Source organism: Macrobrachium nipponense, chromosome 36 (genome assembly GCF_015104395.2).
Source record: "Macrobrachium nipponense isolate FS-2020 chromosome 36, ASM1510439v2, whole genome shotgun sequence".
Classification (NCBI taxonomy): Eukaryota; Metazoa; Arthropoda; class Malacostraca; order Decapoda; family Palaemonidae; genus Macrobrachium; species Macrobrachium nipponense.
In genome coordinates, this window is record NC_087220.1 from 49,367,236 (window position 1) to 49,379,413 (window position 12,178).

The window sequence follows — 12,178 nt, forward strand, 5'->3', positions numbered from 1 at the left end:
CGTTCTTTTGAAGCTGAGGGATCCACCACCTCAGATGCTCTTTACTTCTGGGAAATTGGAAGATGTCCGAGAGTTGACCCGTCTTCCAGCTCCACACCTCTTTGAGGAAAAACTGAAGAGGGCGAAGGTGAAGTCTCCCTAGCGAGAAGAAACTTCTCCAATGAGGACAGGGTCCCTAAAAGGCTCAGGTAATCCCTCGCTGAGCTGTCCTTTCTTTCTAAGAAGCTCGAGATTCTCGACAAACCTCGAGCAATTCTTTCTCGCGAAGGATATACCCGAAAACCCCGAGAATCCATCTGAATCCCCAGATAGACCAAGTTCTGGCTGGGGATCAGTTGTGACTTCTCGAGGTTGACGAGCAACCCTAGCGAATCTATCATGTTCCTTGTTACTTCCAAGTCCTCCAAGCACTGACTCCTCGACTTGGCCCTGATCAGCCAGTCGTCCAAGTAGAGGGAGATGTTTATCCCTTCTAGGTGAAGCCATCTTGCTACATTCGCCATGAGGTTGGTGATACTTGTGGGGCTGTAGACAGACGAAGCACAGAGCCCTGAATTGAAAGATCTTGTCTCCTATCACAAAGCGAAGATATTTCTTTGACTGATGGTGAATGGGAACGTGGAAATAGGCGTCTTGTAGGTCCAGAGAGACCATCCAATCTCCTGGGCGAAGCGACCGACATGACAGAGGCGGACGTTTCCATACGAAATTCTTTTTCTGTACGAAGCGATTCAGAGCGCTTACGTCCAGAACTGGCCTCCACCCCACCCCCCCGATGCCTTTGGTACTAGAAAAAAGGCGATTGTAAAATCCCGGCCGGGGAGTGTGGTCTTGTACCAGTTCGATGGCCTCTTTTTCCCACATTTGCTCCACCATCTGAAGAAGAGTCTTCGCATTAACGGGTCTCTGTACCTCGCTGACAGTTCCCGAGGCGTAGATGTTAGGGGCGGTTTGTCGTCGAAGGGGATTACATATCCCTTCTTCAGGACCGACACTGACCAAGGGTCGGCTCCCTTTGTTCCCATACTCCTGCAAAGTTCAGGAGTCTGGCGCCCACTGGTGCTTGGAGGAGCAACAAGTCACTAGATTTTTGAATGTCTAAATGAAGACCTTCCTCTCTTTTCAGAGCTCTTCTTTCTGGCAGGGGGACGAGCCGTTGCACCTCCACGAAAAGGGCTGCTGAGTAGGACGAGGTTCCTTCTTAACCGTCGCCTACTACCGGGTCGTCCTTTCTTGGACGTTTGAGTAACGTAGGCTCTTGTGTCGCCTTCTCAGTTAGTGAGCGAGATATATCCTTGACTAACTGAGAAGGAAAACAGATGATCTGATAGCGCGGGGCGAACAGTAAGGCAGTCCTCTGGCGCGGAGAAACCCCTTTCGATAAAAGGGAACCATACAACTGATCGTCTTTTTAGGAGACCAGCACCGAAAAGTGAAGCCACTTCACCTGAACCGTCCTGTACTGCCTTGTCCATGCAGGACAGAACGCTATGGAGAATTTCTGGGTTCTTCAGAAACTCCGGATCCTTAGATTTGTTGGCCAGAACTCCGAGCGACCAATCCAGAAAATTGAACACCTCTAAAGTGACAAAAAGTCCCTTTAGAAAGTGGTTCAACTCTGAAGTGCTCCACGTCGCTCTGACCGATCCTAAGGAGTGACGTCTAGAGGCCTCCACTAAACTGGCAAAGTCGGCATCTGCAGAGGCGGGTAAAGAAAGACCCATAGTCTCTCCTGTCCCATACCAAATACCTCTCTTCCCGTGCAATCTGGAAGGAGGCATGCAGAATACCGTCTTTCCTAACTCCTTCTTGTCCATCCAAGAATCTAAAGAATGGAGTGCCTTCTTCATTGATATCGCAGGCTTCATTTTCAAGAATGCCGACGATTTAGCCGTAGCTGAGCTCGAAAAGAGCGAACGAGGAGAAGGAGGAGCTGCAGGACTAAGAGAATCTCCAAACTCTTGTAGTAGTAAAGAGGCCAAGACTTTGTAACTCGAAAGTCCCTCATTAGCAGGAGGATCGTCGTCAGACAAACTCGTCTAACCCTCGATCCGACGAAGGAGAACGTTCTCGTTTTGAGGAAGAGTCCTTCCAAGACCTCCTATGTTCTGAAGGAGAGGAGCTTCCATTTGGCGAAGAGTCATAACCTCCAGGAACGAGTCCCCGACTCTTGACTCCTGGCTCTTGACTCTTGCCTCCTGACTCCTGCCTCCTGGCTCCTGACTCCTGCCTCCTGACTCCTGACTCCTGCCTCCTGACTCCGGACTCCTGCCTCCTGACTCCGGACTCCGGACTCCTGGCTCCTGCCTCTTGACTCCTACCTCCTGGCTCCTGGCTCCTGCCTCTTGACTCCTGCCTCTTGCCTCCTGGCTCTTGCCTCCTGGCTCTTGCTCCTGGCTCTTGCCTCCTGGCTCTAGCCTCCTGGCTCTTGCCTCTTGCCTGGATGCCTCCACACTCTTGGCTCTTGGCTCCTGCCTCCTGGTTGACTCCTCACTCCTGGCTCTTGGCTCCTGCCTCCTGGGTGACTCCTCACTCCTGGCCGGTGCCAGACGTGTGATTGTTTCATCCAGGTTCGTACAGGAAACCTCACCTCGTGTAGGAGTATCGATCCTGGAGGTAGATACCTCCATACGTCTGGAGGATCTTTTAATAGGAAGGGAAGTGTCTTTCCTTCTAGGAGGCTCCTTTGACAGGACTCCTACAAATGACGAATCTGTTTCCTGCATCGCCATCAGGAACCTCTTTGTAGCCTATCCTCTTTATCCTCTCGGGAGGAGGGGAAGGAGGAGGGGAGGAGTCCATAGCTCTCCACCTCCTGCCTCCTTCTCACTCTGGTTGGAAGAATGCTCTTCTCGCCTTCTTAACTCCCGATGGAGACTCCTCAGGGAAGTTTTCAGGGCTCGAGTCAATAGTCGGCGCCCTCCAACTCCTCTTGAGAGGCCGAGATCGATCGGAATTTCTCCAATCACGTCTCGGTGATGAAGATCCCGACGACGAGAAACACTCACGTAGGACGCTTTTACAATAGCGGTCCTTGGCAGTCTGGGGTGTCACAGAAACCGCCGAAGGGACACCTGATCGGTGGGGATTCTCCACAACCTCCTTTCGGCTTTCGACATTCCTTCTCCTCTGGGCATGTGAGCTTGGAAGAGGTCTAGACCTAGGAGCGTTGCTGAGCCGACCAGATGCCCCCTCCACTACACTGGGGACACTTATATCACTGTCTAATGACAAATCACTAGCCTTACCTTGTATGGCAGCCATTTTGTTTTCCATTATTTTGAAGGCTGCTTTTAGATCTGCAAGTTCTTTCGCTGGATCTACAGGTTCTGCAATAGGAGAAGGGGCTGCAATGGAAGGAGAAGTAGCAATACTTACCCTTGGGGAAGATCCCAAGCTTGGAATTAGTTCAGATCTAGAACTACTTAAACACTTCTATGAGAAGCCTTCCTCGCTCTTTCTCTTTCTAACTAACAAATAATTAGTTAGATTCTTCCATTCGTTCTCAACTCAAGTTCTCACATTCTTTACAAGTATTAGTAAAAGAACATTCATACTCCCTGCACCTCTTGCATACCGTGTGAGGGTCTACCGAAGCTTTCGGCAACCTCACCTTACAGCCTACATTCACACAACGTCATCACAAAACCATACCCAGAGTCAGACATATTTAAAGAAAAATCCAAAATCAAGTCCACAAAACAGTCCACAAAAGCGTATGCCAATCCAACAATTCCAGATACGTCACCAAAAGTCGGTCAAGAAGATCAATTGCCGGTGAAAAAAGAAAAACCAATCGAGAGGAACCACAACAAAATGTGATGGTCCGGCGACAGAAGAATTCTGATTAGAAAACGGGGATGGTTCCTAGTCCTGCCACCCAGGGCAGGGCGGTAGATCACCTGACCTACCTGTAGCGTGTGCCGCGAAATTTGAAATTCTGTCGGAGACGACGGAGTCTATAGCTAAGTATATATCTGGCAGGGAAGAAGTTGAATGTATAAAAACCTGTGAAGTTTTCGTATGTTTTTGCCGGGTGGCGAACAGGTCTTACCCGACCGGTCTCGCCCCACAGGTTTGAAGATGCCTTTCCGCCACATCTTGGTGTAGAGACCATTCGGTCCTTATCACCTGATCCCGACGGCTGAGCTTGTCTGCTACTACATTCCTCTTGCCTGGAATGTAGCGTGCTGACAGCTCTATCGAGTGAGCCGTGGCCCACTCGTGCACCTGCACTGTCAACTGATGGAGCGGAAGAGACACTAGCCCCCCCTGCTTGTTGACATATGCCACTACTGTGGTGTTGTCGCACATCAACACCACTGAGTGTCCCACCAAGCGGTCCCGAACTCTTGGAGAGCGTTGAACGCCGCCTTGAGTTCCAGGACATTGATGTGAAGGTGCTTTTCGTGATGGTCCCACACACCTGCAGTCAGCAACTCCTCCAGGTGTGCGCCCCATCCCTCGGTCGATGCGTCTGAGAACAGAAAGCATCTCCGGGGGTGGGGGGGGGAGTGCGTATAGGCAACTCCTCTTAAGAGGTTCTTGTCGTCGAGCCACCAGGCTAGGTCCTGCCTCACCTTGTCCGTGATAGCCACGGGAAAGTAAGGAGGATCCCTGGCCTGAGACCAACTCTCCCTTAGCCTCCACTGGAGAGACCGTAGGTGAAGACGCCCGTGAGGGACTAACTTCTCGAGTGACGACAGATGGCCGATCACGACTTGCCATTGCTGTGCTGCCTGTTCCTGCCGCGACAGGAACCGGCCGGCTGCCTCCCTGAATTTGCTGATACGCAAGTCTGCGGGAAAGACTTGCCTGCTACCGTATCTATCAGCATACCCAGGTACTTCATCTTCTGCTTGGGTTCGAGATCGGACTTCTCGTAGTTTATCACGATCCCCAGATCGCGACAAAACTTGAGGAGTCGATCTCTGTCCTGTAGCAACTGCGAGCGGGAGCTCGCCAGGACCAGCCAATCGTCGAGATACCTCAGAAGACGTATCCCGTTCGAATGGGCCCAAGCCGACACCAGAGTGAACACTCGCGTGAACACCTGTGGGGCGGTTGAGAGACCGAAAAACAAAGTGCCTGAATTGGTACACCGTCCCGTCGAAGATGAAGCGGAGGTACTTTCTGGAGGACTGATGGATGGGTATTTGAAAATACGCGTTCCTTCAGGTCCACTGAAAGCATGAAATCGTTCCCCCTGATCGAGTCGAGCACTGAGCGTGCCGACTCCATCGTGAACCGCGTCGTCGCGAAACGAAGAGGTTCAGGGGAGAGAGGTCTATCACCGGGCGCCAGCCCCCCGATGCCTTCTCCACTAGGAAGAGGCGGCTGTAAAAGCCCGGTGACTGGTGACTGGTCCTCCACGATTTCTACAGCTCGTTTCGCCAGCATGGTCTTGATCTCTGTCGAAGAGCGTTGTCCTTTGTTGATCCCCGGACATAGGTCTGTAGATGGACCGGTTTGGAGATGAGGGGGGGCCGAGACTCGAAGGGTAGTAGATATCCCTCCCGAAGGACCGTCTACTATCCAGTTTCTCGGCGCCGTAGCGCTGCCAAGTCGCCCAATGGCTCGCTAGGCACCCCCCCCCACTTCCGGCAGCAGGTGAGGGGGAACGCCGTCCCTAGCGTTTCCCTCCTCGTTTCGACTTCTTTCCAGCACTCCTCGGGGAAAGGAGGGCTGGGAGGAGGGCTGATTTTCGGCCTCCTCTAGCAGAAGTTGAAACAGCTGGAGTCTTCGCACGGGGTTTGGACGGTGCAACCGTCTTCGCCGCCGTGGAAGCGCTAGCCAAGCTCTTTGGTTTGGCCGCAGTTACTCGAGGTTGCCCAGAAACCTTCGAGACTGCCTGGTGGACTAAGCGGTCACTCTCGTCAGTGGCGCCGCCGTTCCACCGCAGCGTCCACCATCTCTCCAGGAAAGAGAGCTGGGGAACTCCTAAGAGGCTGTCCATTTCGTAGCCGAGTGCCGCTTCACGCCCGGCCCCCTTGGTCACTCGGGTAAGGACTGCGTCCCTACGTCGAAGAACCAAGTTGGCCCACAGGTTAGCAGTCTGATGGGCGAGGTAAGAGATTGCTCTTCCTCCAGACTGGGCACAGTCTCCTGAAAGAAGCGTCGTCTTCTGAGAGCAGAACTCCCAGAGCCGGCCGCTACTTTGGATATTGTGAGGGACCACAAATCCAACCAGGAAACTGCCTGGAATGCTGCCATAGCGGTAGATTCCAGGGCAAGTGCCTCCTGCTGCGAGAACCATAAGTTCTCCGACAGGAGCTGCTGCAGGGACACACCTGGAGTCAGCCTCGCTAACTCCGGGTTAACCTGTTTCGGCAATATCGGGTCTTCAGATGGCACTGTAAAAATCGCCTCTGCCGCTGTAGAGGAGGAGGAAGCAGCTTAGAGGACCGTCCGGATTTTAGCGAGTCCTCCCGTCCGGAGACGAGATTCTCCACCTGATCCAGGACCGAGTCCGCAAGCTCCGATCGTGGCAACCCCCATCATCATTTTGGGCTCCCTCTTGGGACCCCAAAATGACTCGAGCCGGGACGTGGGCTCTGCTGGTGGTAGCGGCGATCCTTCCGCAAGGTCATTATGCAGACGCATCAACTTAATGACCTCTGCGAAGTTCTCTGTATCTCAGGCGTCACAGCGTCTTGTGGAGTAGGACCGTCCAGTCCCTCCAGCAAGAGCATATCCCTCGATACTCCTCCTTCAGAAGGAGGAACAGCGACAGACCCCTGACGGTCGCCTCCAACTACTTGCGCGTTACGTTCTGGTCGGTCCTAAGACCGTGACTGAGCCGCACGGCGTCATAGCTGGGTCACGAGCGGCGCACCTCTCGTGATCGCTCCTTGGTGACCTCGCTCCTCCCGGTAATAGCCGAGGAGGTTGAAGGTACAGGAGAGGCAGACCTGACGCTCCCCCCTCGCTCGCTGGCAGGACCAGCGTGCGTGGAGGGCTGCTGCTGATCGTCAACCCGCGGTGACGGTCGAGCAGCAGGCCTAGCCTTGCCGCTCGCCTGGGGCGATTGGTCGGACTGAGAACGTCGAGACCGATCTCTAGCGTCAGGCGAGCTTGCCGCTGGTCACCGTCTCCGCCCCGGTCCCATCGGGAGCGGCGGACGGGTGACCTGCTAGGTTCTCCCTTTCGCGTCGAGACCGGCCAGGCCGGTCCCTCTCGGCGCAAAATCCGTCAAACCGCTGGTACCAGCCGTGGGTGGTCCCACCTCCCGCGGCCGTGGGGACTCCTTCCTCGCCTCAACCGTGGCCGGTCAGCGACCGTCACGTCAGCCCGAGCAGCCAGTTGATCGCTGCGAGAGCGTCCACTGGCCTGGCGAGAGTCGCGTGCACGACTCTCGCCAGTCCTTCTGCTCCGCGCCGCTGTCTTGACGGCGAGCAAGCTCGGGCGTCAAAACAAAAACTTTGGCTGGACGGTCCTCTTTGGAAGAGCGTCCACTCGGTGCTTCTCGCGAACGAGAAGCGGCCGAGACGGAACATGGTTTTAGCGGCAGAACCGCTAGCACCAGGTGAGGACGCACCAGCCGAGGCTGGTGCACCTCTGGTCCCCGTCGACTTCTTCTTTGCAGAAGAAGCGACGGGCCCCGTTCCCGAAGGAACAGGAGGACCAGCAGAAGAGCTCCCCGACTCGCCTGAGCGAGCCGGGCCCTTAGAAGATCCCGAAGGAGTCTTCTTAGGGGGGGAGGAGGCAGCCTTCTTCTTCTTCGGCTGTTTAGCCTTAGAAGTCGAAGGGGAAGGAGAGGCAGCAGACGACGAAGAAGACGATGAAGACGACGACGACACCTTCTTCCTCTTCCTCTTCTTCTTCGCCAGGCTCCGCAGAACAGACGTCAGGTCTTCCATCCAGAGGGAGCCGGGCAGTTGCCGAAGCAACAGGGCCGACTGCACCTGTCCGGAAAGACCTGAGCCTGTGACAGCAACACCAGCAGCAGGAACAACAGGAACAGGTCCGGGAACAGCAGGAACGGCAGGAACATCTGAAAGGGAAAGTGCAGGCCGATCTGAAATGGAAAGAGTAGCTGGAACGGCAGCAGGTACGGCAGGCACGGCAGGTACCACGGGAGAGCCAGGCGTCCTGTCGCAGTTACCGACATCCGTGGCACTGGCGGCAGGTCCAGGGGGGTCCACTCTGTTTGGGCAGCGGAAGTCCGGGGTCGGCAAAGGAAAAAATCCAGGTGGTGGTGGCACCGTCCTCCTTGGCACGGCAAAGGCAAAGCAATTGTTTTTTGTATAGCCACCGTGGGTGTCACCGACATTATATGGGCGTATATACCAGATGTGGTGGCATCTCATACGCTGGTGTGTTATTGTGGTGGTAGTTGTGGTCACCGCACCATGAGTGACCACAGCGACCCCGCCAACCGCTGGAGCAACCCTGGATGCTGGGCACTCCCTGCAGTCCCAGCGACTCCCACACCTGTCCCAAGTCGTCCTTCGCTGATGGCACACCTGCGGAAGCAACAGTCGGGTTCAATTAAGGAGGGGCTTCCCCGCGCCTGGGGGCGACAAAACACCCCCCCCCAGAGCGGACGGAAGACCCCGAGTACAGCTGTACGTTCTGGGTAGCGGGCGCCCTCCTCCACACTCGACGGATCGAGAGAGGAAAAGGACTCCGCTACCCCCCCCGCAGGGGAAGGCGCGAAACGTGGGGGCTGGCCGGGAGGCAGGAAAGAGGACGAAGTGTCCGTCACCAAAGGAGTCACTGGACTTTCCGATGACTTCTTGGCCGGCCTAAGTCTCTTCCTGCCCTCGTACAGCACCCACTGCGCCTCGGACCAATTCATACAAACCACACATGGTTCGTTGCGGGAGCACTCTCGCCCCCGACAACGAGAACAAACCTCGTGGGGGTCCACCTCAACGAATGACCTGAACCCTCCACATTTACGCCCCTCCAGCCACGGGACACACTCTACGGGCGACTGGAGGGCGCGGATGATATTTTCCATTTTTTCTTCCAATTCACTCATTGCAAGAATAATAGAATTGAGAAAAAGTACTTACAATCACTCCTGATATACAGAAAGAGAAACAAAATACTCAAAGTTGAAGCAAACGACAAAGCGGGCAGAGCGATGGCGAACACGTCCTTCCCACACACGGCCGAAAGCAAAAGTGATTTGTTTCCTACCCATCCCAGTCGCGCGGCGCGCGACGATCGGACAAGCAGTTAACTACCGTTCTCCCTTGTTCGAAGCTTACGACCGTTCCAGCTGCCGCTAGCTACTTCCTATTGTTAAAGGTACCGAGGGTTTGTATACGTATCGGAACAAAGTGCATTTTATGGTGAAACTGATAAAAGAAAAAAAAAAAGGAATTTGTGGATATTTCTCATAGAAAACACAGCGAATAGGCAAATTTTCCGTGAATAACAGGGGTATATGTTCCAGAGAGAAATCCGCGAATATGTGTCTGCGAATACGGGGGGTTTACTGTGCGTACTTCAAATTCACCTTCACAGAACAGAGAAGTTACAAAGATACAAATCAATGCACAAAGTTACTGGCACAACACAGCTTACTACACTTCCTATTAATATTCTGTCATGACAAAAAATGGATTGCTCTAGTTGCTATATGTGATGCAGTCAATTCACTGACTTCTATATCTGAATTTTAAACTCACCTGACAATCCATTCTTTTTCACATACTCTAGCTGACGTGAGAATTGTTTCAGAGCACTATCTTGTTCAATCTTTAAGCATTTCTCCATCACGGCTTCCTTCATGAAAAAGGCTTCTTGCGTTAATCTGAAAGTACAAATATTTCATGAATTATATACCTGATAAAATGTAACATTTTTTAGAGTAAATGAAATGTGCAGCCATTAAGTCTGATAGAAGTAATATGCTTCTTTTGCACATATACAGTACATTACCTAAATTAGACTAATAGCTGTTTTACCCTCAAGCACTATACATATAAGTAATTGCAGTTCCTGAAAAAAAATTTACTCATTTTAAAACTACTGTACTACCTCTCTTCCACTTTGGGAATGTTTGTGTGATGCAGCCTCATACTAAAACTTAGATTACAGTAAAAGTTTTTATGGTGAAATGTTTTAGATGTCATTACATTTTAATAGTGGTAGACAACTACTTTATCATTTTCTTTTTCTGTCAGCTTGCTCGTGAACAGTTACGTTTCTTTTGCATAAAACACGTAGAAAAAACTTTATAATGTTCACATGTTGTACACACTAAAGCATGACAAGTGTCTATTAATATTATTCAAGCTAATGGGACATATGCAGAACAGTTTAAAATATGTAAACTTTAGCAGCTATTGCAAGTTAATTTATACATTTGAGATGCCTCATTACTTTAATAAGTATTAGTAAGATTTTTATCTAATGCAGAACTTTGACTACATGACTAAACAGTACGTACTTAATTTTAAACCACTCCAAATATATAACGGTTATATACTGAATTAAAACAGTATCATTTAGAAAATCCTAACTTATTTTGTGAATTTTCAAACAAAAATCTCTATGTTGACAGATTTTGACAATTACTTTGTTTTCAGCTTTATTATTATATATAATAACAGTACAAAACTTTTTTTTCATATTATGTTGCTATATGTGGTGTAATTTTTTAACATTTTCCTGCTTCCTTACTGAACATAAACTATGAGAAGTCAGTTTACAATGTCTAGCATGTCATGTAGGGTTTGGTTTCACAATTGGAAAAATAATTTAATTTTGGTATTCCTTGAAAAAGTTTCATATCAACATGCATGTTATATCATACTCTTGAACATTAACACTGGTATAGGTACAGAGTGACCATATGCTGTGCATGCTAACAAATATTAGGGAGGAGGACTTAACTAAGAGTCTAACCCTTCCACAAAATATGGTTAACTGTAGTACCTATCTTGGCCCCCATCCAGTTGTTTAATGCTGGCCACTTTGGTGTAAGAAAAAATCTTGAATGACCACTGACTTATGCATGTCACGTTCTAGTGTTGGGTAAGCTGGAAATCTGCAGGTGAAATGCATAGTGATATCCACGCTGAAGTTGTTCAGTGACAAAGCTTCACATTGCAGCCATCAATGACACTGTCACATGTCCATATTTAGGGTGCCGTGCAGCGTGTCAGTAGTTTTCCAATTTGAGCTCATCCAACAAATGAATTCAAGCTCATCACATTGTCCATATATAGCTTATTCACTGTACTATCATAGTTAGTTAGTTATTTCATTGACAAAAATATACAATTATTAGTACGAATTTGTCCAAAAAGAGGCATAATACAAAATATACAAAGTAGATAGTAATCTCTTTTGTTCTTGCAAGTACATGGCCTACAAAGAAAAATACAACATCAAGTACAAATAACATAAACATTTAAGATTTAAAAAAAAAGGAACTTACTATAGAGAAAAACAGTCACATAACTATAATTTTTATGAAAATCATTCATTCATAAACATCAAATTATCAGTATCAAGTCCTAATAAACATAATGCTTGAAAAAAGTAAAGTTTATCTGAAGAAAAACATAAAACAGAAGACAAAGCCACACATTACTTATAAATATGAAGAACTTCACAAACATACATACCCAAATCAACATTATCACTTTCATTTAATAAAGTACTCTGAGACTCATAACTCAAGTTTGGATATTTATGCCTACATGGCATTGACAAGGGGACAATTGATCAGAAGTATGGTCAGCTCCACCTACCTAATTAATAATAAAGCCAACAGCTATATTTCTAAGTACCAGCAATGACATTTGTGGTGAAGTACGGAAGCTTCCTGCAGTGATAAATACACCTACTCCCTTGGTTGGAACCTTATCTCTCATATACAGTATTAATATCTCTAATTCTTGGCAGCATGAGTTTTGCATAAATAAAACAAGAGGTACTATGTATACTGTATAGATGCCTTAGCCAAGCTTCACCCTTATCATCTTTCATATTAATTTGCAACCAAAGTAAGGAAACTGAATGCAAACATCAAGGAACAGTATGCCCAAATTATCCATATTTATATGGATAAATTTTTTGTGTGAATAATTTGGGATGCCAGAAAATGGGTGATTGGCTGAAAAAAGTAGAATATATACATAAATTGTTCAGCAAGTCCTAAAAAATCAAAATAGGGCCTTCCTTACAGATTCACCACATTCCAGGGAAGTGTGAT

At 49.5% G+C, this 12,178-nt stretch overlaps 2 protein-coding genes across 3 annotated transcripts in view; one reads left to right on the forward strand and one right to left on the reverse strand.

Annotated features, from left to right (window-relative positions):
- LOC135203617 (meiotic recombination protein SPO11-like) overlaps positions 1–12,178 on the forward strand; it is a 148,435-nt gene that overhangs the window by 109,045 nt on the left and 27,212 nt on the right. The window lies entirely within an intron of this gene.
- LOC135203616 (BRISC and BRCA1-A complex member 2-like) overlaps positions 1–12,178 on the reverse strand; it is a gene marked incomplete in the record, with an annotated part of 101,312 nt that overhangs the window by 73,481 nt on the left and 15,653 nt on the right. Inside the window, 1 exon segment of the mRNA XM_064233445.1 lies at positions 9,642–9,766. Within this exon segment, the coding sequence (XP_064089515.1) occupies positions 9,642–9,766 (125 nt within the window).